This window comes from Spinacia oleracea, chromosome 3 (genome assembly GCF_020520425.1).
Source record: "Spinacia oleracea cultivar Varoflay chromosome 3, BTI_SOV_V1, whole genome shotgun sequence".
Classification (NCBI taxonomy): Eukaryota; Viridiplantae; Streptophyta; class Magnoliopsida; order Caryophyllales; family Amaranthaceae; genus Spinacia; species Spinacia oleracea.
Window position 1 is genome coordinate 19,340,027 of NC_079489.1, and position 23,143 is coordinate 19,363,169.

Sequence of the window (23,143 nt, forward strand, 5' to 3'; positions counted from 1 at the left end):
AATAGATCAGTAATGATAGAAATCATGCACAGAAGGAGTACGGAGGATAAAGGAAAAGAAGTAATGGTCATCACGGCAAACAAAGAATGGTACGACAATATCTGGACGTACAAGACGACAGGAGTGCTCCCGGCCGATATCAAGGAGGCAAAGAAAATTAAAAAGACGTCTGCTGGTACGTTATATATATCCGGGACAACTCTATAAAAGAGCATTCAGTCTCCCCCTGCTGCGATGTTTGACGGCATACGAGTCCGCAAGATTAATCGAAGAGATGCATGAAGGAATATGCGGAAACCATGTAGGAGGAAAAACACTTGCTTTGATCTGCCAAAGACAAGGTTACTACTGGCCAACTATGCTCGAGGACGCACAAAGCTACGTCAAGAAATGTGAAAAATGCCAGTTGTTCGCTCCAGTAATACGCATGCCATCAAATGACCTGATGCCCATTCTGAATCCAATTCCATTCGCCCAATGGGGAATGGATATTGTGGGACCCTTCACAACAGCCTATGGAGGCAGGAAGTTCTTGATCGTTGCCGTCGACTACTTCACAAAATGGATTGAGGCCGAGCCGGTAGCAAAGATAACATCCAACCAAGTACGGAAATTCATCTGGAAGAGTATTATAACAAGGTTCGGAATACCGACAGCAATAGTATTCGACCATGGATGCTATTTCGACTGCGCGCCTATCCAAGCATTCTTGGCAGACTATCGGATCAAGTTCACATACGCGTCAGTCTGCCACCCACAGAGCAACGGGCAAGCCGAGGCTGCAAACAAACAGATACTCATAGCCCTTAAGAAAAAGATGGATGAATTCAAGGGAAAGTGGGCGGACACAGTCTCAGAAGTTCTATGGGGTAATCGAACGACGGTAAAAGAAGCAACGGGAGAAAGCCCTTTCAAACTATGCTTCGGATCAGAAGCAGTCATACCGGCTGAAGTAGCACTACCCACCTTCCGCATCCAGCATTATGAAGAACATGGAAACGACAGCTTACTCAGGCACCAGCTAGATTTCTTGCCAGAGGTCAGATTGCAAACTGAAATTAAGTCGGCAGCATACAAGAACAGAATGAGCAAGGCCTATAACAAGCGGGTAAAACATAGGAAACTAGAAGTAGGCGACCTTGTACTCCGCAGGACGGCGACAACCGGCAAGGCTCAAAAGCAAGGCAAACTGACTGCAAATTGGGAGGGGCCTTACCAAATATGGGAAGAAGTAGTAGCTGGATCGTACAGACTAATGGAGATGGATGGAACACCGCTGAAGAACTCATGGAACGCAGATACCTTAAGAAAATTCCATGTATGACGTTGTACGAAAACATAATGTAACAAGGCCGATAGAGCCATATTTTGAAATCTAATATATAAGCTGCAAGTATATTCCAGGTAAACTATACATAAACAAAATCAAAGGTTGAGCACATTGGCTCAGTCAGTAATGTTGCAAGATAGGACATAAACGAAGAAAAAGGTTGAGCACATTGGCTCAGTCAGCAATGTTGCAAGATACGACAAAAACGAAACAAAAGGTTGAGCACATTGACTCAGTCAGCAATGTTGCAAGATACAACATAAACGAAGCAAAAGGTTGAGCACATTGGCTCAGTTAGCAATGATGCAAGATACGATACAAACGAAAGCAAAAGGTTGAGCACATTGGCTCAGTCAGCAATGATGCAAGATACGATATAAACAAAAGCAAAAGGTTGAGCACATTGGCTCAGTCAGCAATGATGCAAGATACGATACAAACGAAAGAAAAAGGTTGAGCACATTGGCTCAGTCAGCAATGATGCAAGATACGATATAAACAAAAGCAAAAGGTTGAGCACATTGGCTCAGTCAGCAATGATGCAAGATACGATATAAACAAAAGCAAAAGGTTGAGCACATTGTGTAATTCCCCATATTTTAAAACATATTTATTAACAACAATTAGTCTTAATTTGAAATTTGAGTTTTCTTTTTATAAAACGAGTGAATTAAATTTCGTTTATAATTATTTTTTCGGTTGTTTTAATTATATTATAATTGAAATTAAAATGTTTTGGATTATGAATTATGTTTAATTTCCTAAAATGTAACGATTTTCTAAGTTATTTTTTTAAAGCGATTTCATAATTTTATAAGCGAAAATATTAATCATTTATATTATTTATTGATTTGAGTTAACTAGTTTCTAAAACTTTATTAATTTATAAAATTACGATTTTAAAACCGCAATGCTTTTATATATGCAACTTATTTTCTAAAAACGTATCGAGTTATTTAAACTATTTTCTAAAATATATTCATTGGGTCAATCGTTTCAACATTACATAGTCAAGCCCAAACCAATAAGCCATTCAAGCCCATCAAAATGCCATCCTAAATCAGAAATTCTAAACTCAAAAGAAAAAGGAAAATAAAAATCAACACCAACATCATCAACATCACGCATCATCATCACTAATCACCATGTTCATCATCATGCATCCATGGAAGTTTCTTGCAAATTGCAAATTCACTACTTAGCTTCTTCTACGTGTAAATCTCTAAATCAAACACCATCATCAAGCTCTCTCCACCATATGATGCACCACCCAAATCACCCAATCAAAATTGGTTTTCAATCTGAATAATCACTCAAATTCATCTATAAATAGTGCAAGGATTCAACTCAATTCAATTCACAAATCAATTGCAAATCCATCCTCAAATTTCAGCAAGTTTCAATTCAAGAAAAATCAAATTAAAAACTCCCTGCTTCTACAACCACCACCGGAAGCCACCTGAAGGCGGACTCGCGCCGGCGTCCAGCCGCCCTCGCTCCGCCTCCTGCTCCTCCCTCCTGCTCGTCGTCCTCCCTCCACCACCGTTCGCCCTCCTCATCTCCCCTTCCTCTCGCGACTCCCTCCTCTCTCCTTCCTCTTCGCTGCGCTCCCTGCAGCGTCACCACCACCGGAACCCGCGACCACCCTCCTCGCCGCCTGAATCACCGGCGCTACCCTAGCCCGACCGGCGAACCAACCCCACACAGCTCCTCCTTCCCTTCCTCCTCTGCCTTCTCCTATTTCGTTCCCCTGTAATATTGAAAGACCAAATTTGGTTTCCAGGAACTACTCCCAAATTTAATCAGTAAAATAAATACCCATAGTCCATTTATTTGACCCATTAAAGAGTAAGTTGGCCCATTTTTATTTTTTAAAGCCTTATTTATTTATTGCTATTCTATTTTTTTTATTTTCATTTTCGTTTCTATTTAGATTCTAACGTTTTAATTATTTTGCTGTGTTTTAAAGTTACTTCAATTGTTTAATAAAGTCGTTATTGAAATATAAATTCTAATGATACTATTATTATTATTATTATTATTATTATTATTATTATTATTATTATTATTATTATTATTATTATTATTATTATTATTATTATTATTATTTTATTATCAAGAATATGACGTTTATTAATTTATAACTTTGAAAATTAAGAATATAAAAGTACTTCTATTAATTATTTTATAATTTACGAATTAACGTTTTTCAAAAAGTAAAAAGGATAATTTTATTTTATAAGTCGTTTTTATTAATTCAATCGAGTTACTAATATTAATTATTTAATAAACAAGAAGAAGAGGTCCTTGGAGCTCAAGAAGAACGGCTCATCGAAAGTAAGGAAAACGAGTGCTAATAGAGGTTGAGGTAACATCTATTGCTAACACCCACAATCCCCTTCGCAAATGCGTTTATGGAAATGATTTATGAATTTGAGAAAAGCTTTATGATTTACAACCATGTTTATGATACGATTCTTGTTTGAATCGTGGGATTCTCTTTTTATTTCAATAATGAATTTATTAAAGTATGAATGATTTCAATGAGCCTTACGAAGCATGATTTATGATTATGAAATGATATTCTGTCAACGCATGAATAAGAAACGAAACATGATAATGAAAAGCGAAAGACAAGGTTCTTGCAGTATTTGATCTGTTCTGTTTTGATTCTGATTCTGATTCTGATTCTGATTATGGTCGTGCACGTACCCTCGTACCCCGCTACCCCATGATGGGTAACGTCTGTTTCTGTCTGATTATGATGGTACGATCTGGTGGGAGACGTCCTACATTCTGTTCATACTTGCCAGTAACCATGAATGAATGTTTTTAATAATATAATGGAAAACTATTACATTTTATCTTATTTGTTTATCTTGAATTGCAAAAGATTTTATGAAATGATTTGCAAAAGGTTTTACAATATTCTACTCTCCTTCTGTTTGCAAGTAAAATGAATTGAAATGAATTTACGTTGTTAGGGTAGTTGTTACTGGGCCTCGGCTCATGATATTGCTTTTGGTTTTAGGTACCGAAGAGGACAACGGGATGGATTAGTGGTGAGGACGTATCAGTTAAAGCAAGGTTACTCAGTTTAATAAGTGAGCTTCACTAGTTAATTATGTACTGAAAATCTAGCTTTAATTCTAAGAATTATTATAGTTTGTATTATGACAATTTAGTTAATATCACGAGTCTTTTGTTTCATTAATCTTAGTTTATATTTATATTTAATTATGCGCCTTGTACCTCTCAATAGAGAGGTACGACATGTGACGCACCGACTAAACTAGGATTCCGCTGCTAATTATAGATTAATTAACTTAATAAAATTGATTAGAAGTCGGGGCGTTACACATTGGCTCAGTCAGCAATGATGCAAGATACGATACAAACGAAAGCAAAAGGTTGAGCACATTGGCTCAGTCAGCAATGATGCAAGATACGATACAAACGAAAGCAAAAGGTTGAGCACATTGACTCAGTCAACAATGATGCAAGATACGATATAAACAAAAGAAAAAGGTTGAGCACATTGGCTCAGTAAGCAATGATGCAAGATACGATATAAACGAAAGCAAAAGGTTGAGCACATTGGCTCAGTCAGCAATGATGCAAGATACGATACATAACAAAATCAAAGGTTGAGCACATTGGCTCAGTCAGCAATGGGGAAACATAGGACACAACACAATAGTTAGAAAACGCCATTACGTGACAAGTCGAACAAAATGAAACAAACGAGTAATCCATTAAGTACATCACACAAAAGTTAAGAAATACAAAGACGACAGCCACCACCCAAAGATAGAAAAACGCAGAGTGAGTAGCTGTTTAACGGCACAAACATACGCCGCAAACGGCGCAGTCAAGACGAACACAACGTTCTTGAAACACTAATACGCAACAAAAGGCGAGTGCCACAACAACTAAAAATAAGCAAAAGAAATTGCTCATAAATTGCATCCGCCAATAACATTCACAAAACTACCAACAGAAATTAACAAGTGCGAGGCCTGAAATAACTGTTGGAAGAGCCACAGGAAGAGCCTGGTGATGACTGCCAAGACCGTCAAGCTGAGCCGTCTGCGTCACTCCAGTAGGCAGACTCAGGAATCTCCCTGTCCGGCAGAAGGCGAGGATCGGCATTCTGAATAACAATGTCTGGGAAGGTCTGAGTCTCCATGCCAGTCGGATCAACATGGCCACCTTCCTCATAAGATACCTCCACCTTACCCCAGTCAGCCCCCGTCAGCGCCAAGGCTTTGACAGCACAGCGGTGGGCTGCAGTCCACCCACCATTGTAACGCCCTTTCATATCCTCGCAGTAGAAGTCAGACTTCATAAACTTCTGCACAGCCTTTAGTGCCACAGCCTTATGATCATCCTTGGCAGCCTTTTAAGCATCCCGAACTGCCTGCAGCGCCGCATCCAGCTTAGTCTGCAACTCAGTCGACTTCTTCTCCTCGACCGACAACTTGGCTGGAAGAAGCTCCAGTGCAGGTTTCCTCTTGCCTGCGGCAATAACATCCAGCTCAAGTTTCGCAATCTCCTTCCGACAGTCACCTTCAGTCTTGACCGATTCAGCAAGGTCAGCCTGAAGCTTCTCTTTCTCAGCTTGTGATCGTTTTAAACGACGTTGATAACTTCGATAGCACTCCACAAGCTCGGTAGCAGATTGCGTCACCTGGAAGTAAATTGCTCAGAACTGAAAATAAAAGCAAGTATGGAAATTAGAGGGAATAACCTAGTCAAGGATGGAAATAAATACCGAACACAGATCATGCATCAACTGTGCAGCCGACGTCTCAATCTCCTGGGGTATACCGTCGGCAGGTGTGACAACTTGGCGCAAAGACCAGTAGCCCAGTGTACCTCCGTTTTTGGGACGATAAAAAAGAATAGACTCACCCCTTAGAACGTCATTCTGCGGTTGCCAATGCTCATCAGCATGACCGGGAGCAACAGCTAGACCGGCAAGAGTATCCGGGGACAGCACAACAGTCTTATCCTCGATGAACCTCCCAGAACGAACTATGACCCCATACTTAGAGGCCGAGCTGGCAGACCGGTTCATACTAGGACTATGCCTCGACACGGGCACAGGGTGGATCGGATCGCTAATCAAATCACTCAACACTTGCTTCCGGTTTAGTTTGGATATCAGATCAACATCCAGGATCTCAACCGACTGAGCAGGCTGTTCAACAATCTTCGTTCCAGCGCCAGATGTCTGCACGGGCTTGTCGACGCTGGCGTAGACATCCTTCACCTTCTCCTGTGTTGTCTTCGCAGCGTCGTTCTTCGACCATTTGGGAGAATTGGCCTTCGCCTGACTGGAAGACCTCTTCCGAGTAGCATGTCCCCCACGACCGGTAGGAAGAGAAGCAAACCTGTTGCTGGTAGTCATTTCGTCTTGGGCGGAAGAAGTAGCTTGAGCAGCTGCCGGAATCTTTGTTCGTGTTACACGAGGGACAACACCTCGATTCACAATGACAGAAGGAGTCACAAAGCTGGAAGGCCGACCGCGACAAGCTTTCGCGCAGAAAGTAGCAACGGTATAATATTTCTCCACAGGCGGCGCCGGACACTTTTCAACCACCCTCCAGTTCTTGTCAAGACCAAGTGAGGCCTTGTTCAAAAGATGATGCCCTGAGATAAAATAACAGCGAGGTCAGAAATAAATACCACAAAGCAAAACACACAAACATAAAAACCAAAAAATGTAAGCAAGTACGACATGTACAGAAGGCTAACAAGCAACCACATTTACCAAGGGGATGTGTGGGAGCCAGACCGACTGCACCCAATGCAGGAGGACTCAGAATATAACCGGCGGGAGGGAGCCAGAAGGCCGGCAGGGTTTTGGGTTTGGATAAACCAACATCAACATAGTCAACCAGCAACCTGTCATACGCACGCTGCTCCCGGGGCCCAAGGTCAGCTTGGTCAAACTGTTCCATCCTAGGTTTAGGCTGGTAGAAAGTACGCCGGAGAGGATAATCTTCGGGAACAGCCATGAAATAAAAGTGATCCTTCCAATCCTTACAGCTGGAGAGTCGAGGACTTACAGTCTGACATTGATTCTTGGTAAAGATCGTCCACCATCCAGTATCCTTCCCGTCGCGTTTCAGCCAGTGTAGTCTTTTGAAAAGGTTGAGGGTTAAGGGCCACTGCTTGTATGAAAACAGCCAAGTATATGCAACCAAGTTACGAATAACTATGGGGGATAACTGAACGAGACCGACATTCCAAGCCCGCAAAACTTTCTCAATGAATGGGTGCAAGGGAAAATGTAACCCATAGTCGAACATCTTCGTGTATACCACAACATGACCTTCAGGGCAGGCCGACACCGTCTGTTCTTTCTTGGGAACAACAAGCCGATACCCCTCAGGCAACCCCAGCAAGCGACCGCCGACCTCCGAATACCGGTTGGCATTAGCCTCATCCACAAAATCCCCATCAATCTCAGTAGTCACAGCAGGAGAGTCATTCGGCGGTGGAGCCGGTACCAGAAAGGTAGCCGACTCTCCCTCGAAATTTACGTCGGCATCCAAAGCCTCCTCCTTAAACACTTGCTGTAAAATCGCAGCATCTTCCTCATCCTCGTCAGAGTCAGCGATGGGTGGAGCCCTCAGCCCAGGCGACTCAGAATCAGAAGACTCTATGGAGTCGTCGGGAGAAGGGGACTCTAGAATGGAGTCGCCGGCGGCCTCACTCTCATCCACATCATGAACAGCAGGCTCTTTACCGGCCCGCCGATTACTGGTAGACGGTTCCGCGTCAGACGGCATCGCCCTAGAAACATAGATATTGCCGATGTTAGTCCCATACTCCCCAAGACCCGAACCGCCATGTTGGGTAAACTCCCGATAAGAACGCAGGTGGTACCTAACCGCAACCGGGTCTACATCTAGAATCGGCTCTCCAGCCGGCACGTTGTGCTCATTCGGCCTAAGTTCCCTCTCCATTCGAGCCCGCAGACCGTGTAACTGCTGTGAACGATTAAATTCAGCCGCAGTCATTGGTATAAACGGGCCAGTAACGGGGTTCCCACCCATAAATTGTGCGAAAGGAGGTGGCGTGTCTAACTTAACCCCCCACCCAGTATTCTTAACACTGCTACCGGCCGTTTTCCAATCCATGTTTAACTCAATGCCGGAATCACTACTAGTGTCTGAAATATCTATGACATTATCGCGCCCAACCCCACTATTCATTTCTTAGATACCCCCACTCACAAACATGCAAAACAGACGGAGAAAAACATAACCCGGCAAAAAAGAAGACAAAGCCAGAAACCGTACCTAATTTTGGAAATTCACCAAGAAATTCACCCTCAACAGCAGCACAGTCTCTCAACAACCCAACTGAAAGAACAAACGAGAAAGTCAGGCAACCAAACCCTAATAAATATGGGATAACCTATAACACCAAACCGAGTTCGAAACTTACCAAAGAAAAACAACCAAATCCCAACGGAAGAAGAGCGGAAGGAAGAGTCGACCACAAAGTGAGAGAAAAGAGAGAGGGAGAGAAAGTTTGGCAGCACAGAGAGACAAAAGAGGAGAGCGAATTGCAGAGACCAAGGAGAGAGAATGGAAATCGGAAGAAAAGAAAAACAACGGTTATTTAAGGAAAATGAAAAGAAGTTGAAACGACAGGAAACAAATCTGGGCGGTTGAAAGAAAAGCATAACTTCCAACACCCCTGGGATGACCAACACGTGTCACAACCAAACTTTTGAATCTCCCGCCACGCGTAGAGAAGAATTGAACCGTCGCCACGTGTCATTCAAGGGGGCTAGTCAGCCTAAAAAGTCAAGGGGGCTAGTCAGCCTAAAAACTCAAGGGGACTAGTCAGCCTAAAAAGTCAAGGGGGCTAGTCAGCCTAAAAAGTCAAGGGGGCTAGTCAGCCTAAAAAGTCAAGGGGGCTAGTCAGCCTAAAAAACTCAAGGGGGCTAGTTAGCTAAGAGGATCAAAGTGGCCAGTCAGCCAAGTGGTCAAGCGCCAGACATAACCAGCCGGCCGACAGGAAGCTATCCACTTAAAGCGATCAATCCTTGTCCTAATGGGGGCTAGTCGTGGCATCAGAACAAGAATTGAACACAAAACCGCATTACAACCGGCCACTTTCAGAACAATCACACCCATGGGGTGTAGATCGTCCCCAAGGGGGCTAGTTGTATGGGGGGTTTACCCCCGCTTTTCGCTTTTTTCTTTATCAGAGCAACTACAAACTGTCAAAGACAGTTGTAGTCACTCTGAGGGGGCTAGTTGTACGGGAAGCCCTACCGGCATGCCGGTAGGACAGCCCATAACAGCTGTAACATATGCATATATTCATAAGAAGCACCAAGGGTGCAGTCGGTAGTCAGGGTTTACAATCCCAGCCGGCATTGCTCTAACATCATCCATCTATCAGAGCCGAAAGTCAGGACCCGGACCCAACGGGTAATAACCCGGATCCTCCGTACAAGTAACCCGTCTATATATACGGACTCCCATCAATGCCAAAGGTACGCAATTCCACCCCAATCATTCTTATAAGCATTTATTACAGAGCTATCAGCATAATCTGACTTAAGCATCGGAGGGGTAATTCTCGGATCACCCCCGAGGCTAGTTAACGGTTTCACTGTGCAGGATCTAGTCAGCAATCTCAGTTGGAAGCCAGTCATCCTTTTCCTGTTCCAAGTCCACAACCGGAACAAGTTGCAACACAATGTTGAGTAGAAACACAAAGAATAATATATGGACAACTAAACCAAACCAAACAAGTTGATTATCGATCATATATATTTATGCATGAGCAAATCAAAACAACAGTATGTAAGCTTGAGAAACTTTCTCCCCAAGTATTCTCTCGGCGCATGTTAGCATAACGTGCACTGACGCCATGGCAAGAAAAACTGGGGCAAAATCTCAAGCAAACAAGCATGGAAATGGAACTGGCAAACCTCGTGGTCCTTCTTCTGATTCACAGGCGCTCAAAACACGCTCGTTGGATGAAGTTTTGGGGGTAGAGGCGTTGGATTTTGGATTGGAAAACGAGGTTTTCACTCCAAAATCTTCATTGAAGCAGCTTCAAGTTCGATCGGAAGCTCGAAATTCTTTCAATGAATTCATGGAGGTCATCCATGGAACGCAGAGTCGAGCTCGATCTTCAAGTTCTCGTCCAAATATGGATGTAGGTATGATCTCTGTTCCCATATTGCAACATTTTGAGGATGAAATAGTTGTTGATAATAATGTGAATGAATCTGCTGGGTTAGCTGATGATAATATCATGCCAGTTCAAATTGAGTTGGATGATATTCAGAGTGAAATAGATTTTTGGAATTCTGCAGTTGTGTGCTATGTTGTAGGAGCTAATCCCCCAATTAATGTGATGGAGGGTTATGTTAGGAGAATTTGGGGGGGGGGGGGATTGAAGGTGGATAAGGTGGTGCTAGTGAAGAAGGGTGTATATCTGGTGCGATTTTTGTCTATGGAATCAAGGGATAAAGTGCTGCAGGGGCATTATTTCTTTGATAGCAAACCCTTGATTGTGAAACCTTGGGATCAGGATCTGGATATGGATAAAGAGGAGGTGCAAGTTGTTCCCATTTGGATTCAGTTGAAGCTGAATTTCAAATACTGGAGTGAAAAGGCATTATTCAAAATTGTGAGTCAGGTGGGAAAACCAATCAAAAGAGACTATGCTACCACATGTAGAGATAAAATTCAGTTTGCTAGAGTTATGGTGGAAGTTCCCATGGAGAAAATCTTACCTGATCACTTATTCTTCATGGATGAACATGGTGAAAAGGTTAAGGTGGATCTGAGATATGAATGGAAGCCTACTCTATGTAATAAATGCAAGATGGTGGGGCATGCTGAAGCAGAATGCAGGCAAGGTAAGAGTAGGAAGGTGTGGGTGCAGAAACAGACAGAAGGGGTTGCTCAACCACAGAAAGAGACTATAGCCACTGAGGTGGATCAGGAAGGTTTTCAAAGGGCTTTGAGACCAATTAGGGCCAGAGCTGATTCAATGGAACCAACCCAAATTGCTAACCCTTTTGATATACTGCAGAATGAAGAGATGGTTGACACTAGTGTTAATGTGACAGGTGGGGGAGGGAACTTGAGTAGACAGGAGGGTAGACAAAGTGGAAGGGGGGACCCTTCACCACCTCATGGATAGAGTTCTTAGCTGGAATGTAAGGGGCATCAACTCATTGAAGAAACAGGATGAAGTGAGAAGGTTCATTCAGAAATTTGATGTAGGGTTGGTTGGGCTCCTTGAACATAAGGTGAAGGGTGCTAATCTTGGAAAGCTTTACCAAAGAGTATTTACAGGCTGGTGTTTTACAGGAAATGTTAGTTTTCACAAGGGAGGAAGAATAGTGGTAGCTTGGAAACCTGGAAGCTTTACAGTGAGTGTTGTAGCTGTTACAGCTCAGTTGATACATTGTCATGTTACCCCCATTAGTGGTAAAAATGGCTTCTATTGCACTTTTGTTTATGCATTCAATGAATGCAAGCAGAGAATTGAGCTATGGAGAGACTTGAAGGTTTTAAACACACAGGATCCTTGGATTATGTGTGGTGACTTTAATTGTGTTATGGCTAGTAATGAGAGAATAGGGGCACCTGTCAGACAAGCTGAAATCAATGATATTAATAGTTGTATGCATGTTTGTAGTATGGAAGATGTGAAGAGTGTAGGGAACATGTTCACTTGGAATAACAAACAGCAGGGCTCTGCTAGAGTGTTTTCTAAGTTGGATAGGGTGTTAGCTAATCCAGCATGGCAGAGTGAGTATGTGGATGCAGAGGTATGTTTTATGAATGAGGGTGATTTTGATCATTTCCCTGGCTTGCTTACAGTTTATCCAAGATCTGCAGGAGGGAGGAAGCCCTTTAGATACTTTACAATGTGGAAGTCAGCTCCCACTTTTGATACCATCATTAAGGATGTATGGAGGGAACATTTATCTGGAAGTAAGATGTATGTCTTAGTGACTAAATTGAAGAAGGTGAAAGTTGGTCTGAAAGAGCTCAATAAGAAGGGCTTTACTGACATTCAGGCTGCTGAAATTAAAGCTCATCAGGCAATGTTAGATGCTCAGCAAGCCATGCATTCAAATCCTGCAAATCAGCATCTAGCTGATCTGGAGTTAGATGCCATCAAGGAATATAAATTACATCATCAAGTGTATATGGACTTTTTGAAGCAAAAAGCCAAGCTGGATTGGATCAAATCTGGTGATGAGAACACTTCTTTATTTCATCAGAGTATCAAGGCCAGAAATGTTCAGAATCATGTTTACAGCATATATGATATGCATGGAAAATGGCAAGATACTCCAGAAGCAGTTTCTGATGCTTTTCTTGATTATTATAAGCAGTTACTGGGTACAACTCAAGCTGGAAGAAGATCTGTAATCAAAGAGGTGGTGTTGGCTGGCCTAGTGCTTACTGAACATCACAGAGCTCTTCTCAATGCACATTACTCTAGAGAGGAAGTGAAGAATGCTCTATTCTCCATTCCTGGAACTAAAGCTCCTGGACCAGATGGTTTTGGTTCTTTCTTTTATAAGGATTCTTGGCATATAGTGGGAGATGAGGTAATTGATGCAGTTCTTGATGTGCTGAATAATGGTAAGCTTTTAAAGGAGATTAATCATACAGTCATCACTTTAATTCCGAAAACAAAATGCCCCAAAAATGTTAGTGAGTTTAGACCTATCTCATGCTGTAATACACTTTATAAATGTGTTACTAAGGTGATGTGTGGTAGATTGAGACAGGTGTTGCCAGACTTGATTCTTGAGAATCAAGGGGGGTTTGTGCATGGAAGATATATTGCTCATAACATCATGGTAGTGCAGGATTTAGTAAGGCATTATGGAAGGAAATATGTTCAGCCTAGTTGCCTGTTAAAAGTTGATTTGCAAAAGGCTTATGACACAGTAGATTAGTGTTTCTTGAAGGAAATGTTGGAGATTTTGGGATTTCCTATTGCTTTTAGGGAGTTAGTGATGACCTGTGTTACAACCCCTATGTTCTCTCTTATGATAAATGGTTCTATGCATGGGTTTTTCAAGTCTAAAAGGGGTTTGAGACAGGGTGATCCGATGTCACCTTTGATGTTTGTTATATGCATGGAGTATTTGTCCAGAATATTGCATAAGTTGATTGACATGCCTCAATTTCAGTTTCATCCAAGGTGTAAAGATGTGAAGCTCACTCATCTTTGCTTTGCTGATGATCTTATCTTGTGTTGTAAAGGGGAATATCCATCCATATATTCCTTGCTCCAAGATTTTGCTTTATTTTCCAAGTCTACTGGTTTGATGGCTAACAAGAGTAAGTCTGCTATTTATTGCCATGGCATGTCTGAGAGTGATGTGAAAAGAGTAGTGGATGCATCTGGTTTTACTAGGAGTACTTTGCCATTCAAGTACCTAGGAGTGCCAATCTGTTCTAAAAGGATCTCAGCAAGTTAGTGTGATGTTTTGGTGGACAAAATTACAGCAAGGATTAAAATATGGACCACTAGGAATTTGTCCTACACTGCTAGAATGCAACTAGTAAATTCAATTCTTTTAAGCCTGCATATGTACTGGGCTCAGATTTTCATCCTTCCTAAGGGTGTTCTGCATGATATTGCTAAGATTTGTAGAGCTTTCTTTTGGAGTGGGCAGGCATATAGTTCTAAACCAAGCTCTGTTTCCTGGGATAGAGTTTGTTCACCTAAACAGGTTGGTGGTTTGGGTTTTAGGGATGTGGTCACTTGGAATATTGCTAGTTTGGGAAAATATGTGTGGGCTATCACCACTAAGCAGGACAACATATGGATTAAGTGGATTCACTCAGTTTACATCAAAGATGGGGACTAGTGGGAGTACCAACCAAATGCCTCTGCAAGTTGGTACTGGAAAAGGATATGTGAAACAAGAGATCATCTGAAGCAAGTTTTCTCCTATACTGAATTTAGGAATATGGCTCAATATTCTGTCAAGCAGGTTTATAACAAGTTGGTGGGAGATAAACCTCATGTTCAATGGGATAAAGTGGTTTGGAACAGACTGAATGTGCCAAAGCATAGATTTATATGCTGGCTTGCAATGCAGGATAGGTTACAGACTACAGCCAAGTTAGCAAAAATAGGGGTGAGCACCTCTACTGATTGTTTAATTTGTAAGCAAGCTGCTGAAATTCATGAGCATCTGTTTTTCAGTTGTCAGTACAGCCAAATGTGTTTTCAAGACCTGGCAGCATGGCTTAACATTAGAAATGTCAATACTGGTCTGCACAATGTCATCAACACCATCAAGAGAGGGAAGCATTCCAAGTTCAGGAATCAAGTATGCTATGCAGGGGTGACAGCTCTGGTTTACTTGATTTGGAAAAGTAGGAATCAGAGTTTTTGGGAAGGGTCAGTTCCAACAGTTGATTCTGTTATGAGTAATCTGAAATGAATTGTAAAAGATAGAATTAAATCTGTCATGTGTAAGAAAGTAAGTAGAAGAGATAATACTTGGTTCAGAGTCTGTAAGTAGGTTTTGGTTTCTATAGCCTGCTGGCTGTTAGGTGTTGGTTCTTTTCTGCTGATGGCAGTTAGGAGTTGTGTGTGTTCACCTCTGTTGGAGGTGATTAAGCTGTACTGATTTTGGTTGGTAATAATTATTATAGCTTGCTTACCAAAAAAAAATCAAAACAACAGATCATAGTTGAGCATTTGAGATGCAATAAGATCGATAGTAACGTACACCTTAAATTAAGGAAAAACTAATGTGTATAATATTCTATTCCACCTTTTTATAACAATTCTACAACCTATTACGCAAGTTGAGCAGCATTACTAATTTACATGCTTCAACTTCAGGCCGCAGAAATAGTTTGAGTTGCAATATTAAAAGTGAAATTAGGCCTTGAACATATTTGGGTTTATGGATGTCTATATGCTTTCCTGCGAATTAACATGATGTTTGCACAGTCATATTTTATTACAATGCACCTTCCTAAAGGGTTGATTTAAAATGCACCTTCCTAAAGGGTGGATTGGGAGCAAGTCAAAAGGGCACATAAAATCGCAAACATGTTTCGTATTTCTTGTACTTCTTTTAGTAGTAGTAGCTTTTCGTTAACTTAGTTGTCTTTAGCCTTTGTCTTTAGCCTTTTATAAGTTGCAAATATTTATGTGTATCATAATACTACAAGGAATTGGCAAATGAAAAGTATCACAATCATTGAGGTGAAAATCATCTCTAAACTCTAATCAAACTATACTACGTAGTACATATACATCTTTTAAGTACGTAGAGTCGTATCACTCGTATGCATCCAAACTCCAATAGTCGGGTTTGGCATAATTGCATTTATGTGTAGATTAACGTAAATACGTAGTAGACAATGTGCCTAGCTATATCCAACATACAAAGACATCGATCACATCACAAAGACACAAACAATGTATGGAGTATATACTACAAACAACCCTTGGGCTCGATCAAACCATTTGTAGACCCATCAGCATAAGTACAAGATGATATTGATGGCTGGTTCTTGTATGTGAGCTTTACATTATCTAATTTTATGTTTTCACACGGATGTTTTGAGCTGCAATCAAATTTTACTGCCACTTCTGTAGCCGATGATCCATGAATATCTTCATATGTGATGTCGCTAATTTTCACCCCAGATTCCTGTCATACAAATCAAACCATTCATAAATTGGACTTATTTGACTGGACTTATATTATCTGAACTTATCTGAACTTAACTTAACTTATCTGAACTTAAAGGTGACTCACCTTTCCTGGACAACCTTTGTTACTAGGGCAATAGTTTTGGTCAATTATTATAGGATTTTGTACATTGATCATTGTACAATGTTGGAAGACAACTTTCTTCACAAAACCATTGCTAGGTCTCGCCCACGACTTTATCCTAACACCATTTTGGGTGCCAACAAATGTAACATCTTTTACTGTCACGTTTTCTACACCGAGTTCATTCATATCTTTCGCTAAACTCCCTATGCTGCAAACAAAAACACCAAATAATAAATAAGATGATCCCTCATTCGAACTTTTTTAAAATTATATATTAGCTTGATCTTTTGCAAAATTGATAGGTTTAACAATGTATCTGAATTCCTATACCTGATGCCATGACCTGGACCACAAAGGATATCCTCAATCCAAAGATCTGTAGTACCAGCACCCACTGAAATACAATCGTCGCCGGTACTAATCTTGGATTTGAATATAGTTACACCATTTGAAGCTTGTACATGAATACCATCTGTGTTAGGGCTATTACCAGAAGCTAACACTTTTACACTTTGTAATTTCACGTTGTTGCAACCATTAAACACAATGTGGAATAATTGGCTGTTTATTGATGTTAAGCCTCTTACCACTATATTTTTGGAGTTTGTGAACGCCAATGTCTGCAAAAACAACCACAGTTATACCGTTAGTACATCTGTACATTACGCAAATGCTAACAACTTGTGAGAAAATTTTCCTACCATATATCTTTAATATCCCTAGAAAGTATATATATATATATATATGAATGTGATCGAATATAAACATTGATAGAGTATAAAACTAATCCAACCATCATTTTAAACTTTTGGTTAGTTGGTCCTTTGACATGGTATCAGAGTCAGTGTGGCGCAAAGGTCACGGGTTTAAATGTCATCCACCCCTCCTTTCAAAGTGGAATATGTTGCGCTGGGTATGAGGAGGCATATGCTGCATCCACACTTCAAGCCCAAAGGGCTTTCACGTCAGGGGGCGTGATAGAGTATAAAACTAATTTTGGGACTCCAACCAAAAGCTTAAGGGCCTATAGGGCTAGAATCTCTCTCTGGCCAACTTGGCCAGGATTAGCAGGCTAGAGGGGAGGGTATGAGGATTTCATCCCCCAATTGTCCACAGTATGAGAATTGAATCCCCAATCTTGAAGTGAGAAGGTGCTCTCCGGCCTTTTCTGCCACTAGGTCAAGCTCAGCTTAGTGTGATAATTAAAAACGAATTGAATAGTGTTAACTTTTAGTGATGAAATTTGTTATATAATGTACAATGTGTGTATCTAGACATATTTATTACTAACTTATCTAGACATATTTTGTATTTGGTATTGTTATTGAGTTGATATCAATATATATTTTGTTAATGTCTAATTTTTATTAATATGTAACTAAAAATATTGATGATAAAAGTTGATATATAAATGGTGTCGAAAGTCAATATGAATATCGTGAAACGCAGAAAATATAAAACAAAGCTCAAATGATTTATTATACTACACCTCTTTTTTTTTTTTGAAGAATGGGTTTTGTAGTTTATCAATTCTCTATAATTCTTAAAAGAATGAATTATTACTTACCGAAGCACCTTTTGGGCAACCACCCTTTCCGGACATCTTGCAATTCCACAAAGAAACACCTTTGCCATCAAACTTGCCACCAGATAGAGTAACTCCATTTACTGAATCAAACCATAGCCAAGTTGCTGAGCTACTAAGGGCATGGAAATCAGATGGTGCTACAAGAGTGCCCTTAACATCGAAAGTAATAGCTACACTCCTACACTTTCTTCCATCAAATTTAATGGCATTTTGTATTAAGTACCTTCCTTCAGGAACTACAATTCTAGACTTTCCCAAAGAACCACAAGCTTCATTCCATGCCTTGACAAAAACCTCGGTTGAGTCCGTTTTCCCATCGGGTTTTGCTCCTAGGCTTACCACATTATACGTGGATAATCCGATCGTCAAAGATGGGAGAAATATTAAGATTAGAGAAAATGTCAATGTTATCATTGTTGACTTCTCCATGTATTTTGTTTTCTAGGGTTTATTGTATTAATGGTGTTCATTCTATATATATATATATATGGAGTTAAATGATGGTTTAAGTTACTTAAATATATATCTAGTATTTTTATATTATGCTAATTGCTAAGTTTCTTGTTATAACAAAATTTAAAGCAACTTAAGATCACAAGAAATCTTCACTAAAGTACTAAATTAGATGGAGTAACAACTTTTCTTTCCATTGATTAGCGGAAAGTAAAAAGGTATTTAATTTAATGACATCTTTAAGCGTTGATAAGGCAACTCCAAATAACTGATAAGGCGATATCGCAGATACTAAAGAATAAAGCGCATACAATATATTTGTAAAAACATGTTACTACGTATATAAATGAAAGTATAATATAAATAACTAAAGAAAACTAAATAAATATTTCATTCCTTTATTTTACAATAACTAGCTATTTGAACGGGCAGTTATATAGTGATTGTTTATCGGTCTTTAAAGTCCTAATTTTTGGCTTGTGATTTTAGTGGGAATATATAATTTAAATAGAGATGTTTTTTTGAGGGAATAATTTAAATAGAGATGGAATTTGATGGTTGGAATAATATATTTATATATAACTTAATGGTGAATTAATATTGACTATTAAAAGGGTAGATGAAGTGGAAGAGGTTAGTGAATTGATGTTGAATGAGGAAGATGAAGTGGAAGAGCTGTAAATTATACGGAGTAGCAAACAACTACTCCGTACAACAACAACAACAACAAAAACCAAATTGATGGATGAAATAAAGGAATAACATGTGTCATCTAATCATTAATAGTTTCACTTTTTAAATACTACTCTGTACTAGGTATAGATAGCTAGATTTTAAAAATCTGAAATTATCTATCCTCTTTAGATTCATCCACCTTCTATTCCTTTTTTTTCTTTTTGCATCATTTTAATTTAGTCTTAGCCGCTTGATTCGGTTTATTTCTTATAAATACTTGGGCGACAAATTTGCCCCCAACATATAATTATTGTATACATCTAAGGGTCGATCTATTTGACAACCTGTTTTAAAGACCATAAGTCATAAGTCATAAGGCGGTGAAATTTTAATACATCTTACAAAGTTAGAGTTGTTTAGATAAAATACCATGCTCCATGCATCACTATTTGAAGAACCTGAACTTTTCCATTTAATCTACTGTACTCTTTTTTTTAATAAAAACTTGTTTAAAAAATCTCTATCTCACTAAAATAATGCAATTGACTATAAACAACTCATAAATCAAATACCTTATCGATCATCTTTTACACTTTATAAGTATTAAGTATGGATCAAATACTATCTTTTCAATATCACGTAATCAATTTCATCTCTTTTTCAATTAGCGTTAAGGAAGATAAGTCATGCGCCCATAGGCGCGCACATGTTAGGCGGAGTACTACTGGAGTAGAATAACGACAATGAAAGTAAAAAGGAGGGGGAGGGGCGATGAATGAAGAGATTGGATGTTGCATGGGAAGTTGACTACTCCCTCCGTCCCTTAATACTCGCACCGGTTTGACCGGTTCAGAGTTTAAGATATTTGACCTTCCCGTCAATGTGAACTCTTGGGGAAGATCAGCCTGTTATCCCTAGAGTAACTTTTATCCGTTAGATTCTTATACATATTCCGTGGGCTCGGATTACGGCTGTGGATATCAAGTCAAGTATACGAACTCCTTCTACCCAAGATTTATTAATTTAATGTGTGTTGGTTGATAGTGATGTATTTTTTTAATATAGTTAGTGGGAAATGTGTAAGAGGTAGGGAGTGGTGAGTGGGGGTGTGAATTTTTAAATGATTTTTTGTAGGGAATATGGGTGTAGGTGGGGTTAGTAAGTAAGTGTGAGAAATAATATAATATTGGTATAAATTTCCATTTATAGAAGCGGTGCAAGTATTAAGGGACGACCGAAAAAGAAAGCGGTGCGAATATTAAGGGACGGAGGGAATATTAACGTAGATGACAAAAAGAAGATGCATATTTCCGAAAACTCAGCTTCTTTTATTTAGGGTGTTGTGTCAAGTCAATGCAGATGTATAATGTATTATTAATATGTTATTCTTATTGCTTTCACCGTAAGTTTTGGGTTCCTGCATATGGCCAATTCAATTGCCCATACGCCCATACAAGGGATATGATACCACCTTCTTTGTCTTATGAATTACTAGTATTTTGTTAGGCATTATTGAGCATTGTTTATTTTTTCCACCTTTTCCTGCTATTAGTTTGTTGGTTTTTCGGCGATGAATTACAAACTCAAACGGACAAACCAAATGGAAATTTATTCAGATTAACTCTAAGAGGCGGATGGAGTATTCAGTATTTCATACTCCTTTTATTTTATATTGTACAGTTGGACTCTATACTGAATATATATAGTAGATCACTAGATCTATAAGCAACTTACAAATTATGATCCACGTAACAATATTATCCACAATTAAGAGTCCGATTAAAAAAACAAGCATTTCTAGCTCTCTAGTCTCCCATAAAGTGCAATATGGGGTGTTTTGTTATGAGAGTGCTGATGTATGGAGAAAAAAGAGATATTTAGTCATTTCAAAAAACTAATGAGATTTTGGTTAGAAAAGCTCAATATATGAGTTTTTTTGTATTTACAGGTGCTAAAGATTTTCAGAAAAATATGAAATGTGATTTGGCAATCCAATAAGGAAAATGAGACTTCGGTCCACTTATAAGTCCAATAGAGATTCCCAATAAACTCAATTGGCAATAGTGGATTAGTGGGAGTAACTCCACATGTGTGGTGGTATTACTAGTTTCCCTCCTCTTTCTCCAATGTAGAACAACTCACACATGTAACATTGGGTTTCAACAAATAGTTTGAAGAAGTGGATGTAAAATGATAGCTTTGTCTATAATTACAACCCTTACCAACCTACACTATTTTATGTCAATTAATATGTTCGTGGTCATTACATCTAACAGTTAATTTGTCAAACACATCTACGCAAACAACTTTCAACCAGCAAGACAAGCAAACTAATACAAACAACTTATCTCTCCAAGAAAAACAAATTAAGCCCAATACAAACAGTTAGTCAAACAAATTATAACAACTAATTGCTGAACAAGGACTACAACATATGTCTCATGTGTGACTTGACGGGGTGACTCATACACAAATCCGTGTTTCAAACCAAATAAAGATATTGCAGTAGTATATAAACGTATTGCACGCGAATATGACACCTGAGTATAGCTGGAGCAGTAGGTTAAGATTTGGTATGGGATTGCCGTTCGATTTCAACAACTTGTTACTTTTTATATTTTTCTGGCCTTTTTTTCCCCTTCTCTTTCCCAATTCATCATATATCATAACTACAAATACAAAGAAAAAAAATTAATAATCGGACAAGTTGGTTACTTTTCATATTTTTCAGGAGTTACTTAACTCAATATTTAATAAGGTACTGGTTGTAATTTTAGGAAAAATTGCTTTAAATAATCCAAACTTTCGACGATTTTCCGTTAATAATACAACCTTTAGATTATTATGTAATAATCCAACCTTTGCACTCCATTAATTTTTATTGCACCCAATCGGTCACCAACCTGATACAGTAGGTACCCTGTACATGTGTCATGCAATCATTCGTTATAATTCTATTTTAAATAAAAAATTTCTATTACTTCATTACATTTTTTTTCCCTTCAGTTCTTCTTCAATTCGAAACCCCACTATCAATTTATCATCCTCTGTTGATAATCAAAATCAACAAAATCCCCCATTATCATCATTAATTGATAATCAAAATCAACAAAATGAGTACTTTTGTTTTTGTTCGTTCCTTTCTTCCACAATTCGAAACCCCATTATCAATTTATCATCATCTATTGATCAACAAAATACCCCATTATCATCATCAATTGATAATCAAAATCAACAAAATGAGCAATTATCATCCTGATTTATGTGAAATAAAATGCCACGAGTTAGGAAAATCAATACCTCGTAATTCACGAAATCTTTGAAAGCATGTTAAGATGTATAACTCAGTTTAAGGATTAGAATCAATTTCATGGATAAGGGCACCACTAACTAATGTGCTCAGTGTCGGTGAGACATTGTGAGCTGTGATTTAAGGATTCCATCATAATTAATTCAGTTTCTTCTTGCTGGAATTTTTTGATGGACACTTATGCAAAAATTAGGGAGTTTTGCTTCAAAAGTTAAGGAGAGAGAGTACCAATTAGTGTGATATGATTCTAGAATGTTGGGTTAAACCCTCTGGTATTGCAAGGAAAGAGGGAAGAAAACAAAGAGGCAGGATATGGTGGTCATGGGTGGCCACTGAAGTGGTGATGGGCGACGAGATAGAATAGAGTTTGGTTGAGGGAGGAGAAGCGACCTGTGTGGGAGTGTTAGGGAGGGGTCTGAAATTGGAGAAGTTTTTGATTGAGGAGCAACTTTGGGAATTTGGGAGTGAGGTGAAATCACTCGTATCAGAGATTAGAAACGAGGGAGGAAGAAGTAGAATGGAGGGAGGAGGAAGGAGGTAGAAAAAGAAATAAAAAAAAAAAAATTGACCTCTTAGCCGGTTTCCCGTCATTTGGGTTTAATAAAAGTTAATGGGGTGCAAAGGTTGGATTATTAGAAAATAATCCAAAGGTTGGATTATTACCGGAAAATCGTCCAAAGGTTGGATTATTTAAAGTAATTATTCCGTAATTTTAAGGGAATTTAAATATTTTTTCTTTTAAAAAAAATTGGGATTATTAGTATATGAATTCGGGTTAATTTTAGATTACTCTGAAGTTATTTAACATAAAATTTTGGGTTGTTAATCATGGTTAGTTAATTTTTCTATTTTAAAAGAGGATTATACTTGGGGTACTTTATTTTATCCAAAGATTATTTAATGTAATATTTAGAGTTAACAATCACAATGATAAGGTTTACTTGTATTTACTTGGGA

General features: G+C 39.1%; 3 protein-coding genes and 1 long non-coding RNA gene across 4 annotated transcripts; 3 read left to right on the forward strand and 1 right to left on the reverse strand.

Moving 5' to 3' along the window:
* The first annotated feature begins 3,022 nt into the window (after positions 1 to 3,022).
* LOC110795857 (uncharacterized) lies at positions 3,023 to 4,400 on the forward strand. The gene is made up of 3 exons (XR_002535448.2): positions 3,023 to 3,178; positions 3,626 to 3,698; positions 4,362 to 4,400. It is a non-coding gene; the product is annotated as an uncharacterized lncRNA (long non-coding RNA).
* A 5,834-nt stretch (positions 4,401 to 10,234) lies between these two features.
* On the forward strand, positions 10,235 to 13,301 carry LOC110795851 (uncharacterized). Its single transcript, XM_056838893.1, has 2 exons — positions 10,235 to 11,477; positions 11,605 to 13,301. The coding sequence occupies exons 1-2, from the start codon at positions 10,235 to 10,237 to the stop codon at positions 13,299 to 13,301; spliced, it is 2,940 nt and encodes a 979-aa protein (XP_056694871.1).
* Positions 13,302 to 14,324: 1,023 nt separating this feature from the next.
* LOC110795852 (uncharacterized) lies at positions 14,325 to 14,804 on the forward strand. Its single transcript, XM_022000879.1, has one exon. The coding sequence runs from the start codon at positions 14,325 to 14,327 to the stop codon at positions 14,802 to 14,804; it is 480 nt and encodes a 159-aa protein (XP_021856571.1).
* A 707-nt stretch (positions 14,805 to 15,511) lies between these two features.
* On the reverse strand, positions 15,512 to 18,186 carry LOC110795855 (polygalacturonase-like). The gene is made up of 4 exons (XM_022000880.2): positions 17,728 to 18,186; positions 16,491 to 16,780; positions 16,140 to 16,368; positions 15,512 to 16,031 (listed from the first exon to the last, which is right to left on the reverse strand). The coding sequence occupies exons 1-4, from the start codon at positions 18,175 to 18,177 to the stop codon at positions 15,813 to 15,815; spliced, it is 1,188 nt and encodes a 395-aa protein (XP_021856572.1). The 5' UTR covers positions 18,178 to 18,186; the 3' UTR covers positions 15,512 to 15,812.
* Between the last annotated feature and the right edge of the window lie 4,957 nt (positions 18,187 to 23,143).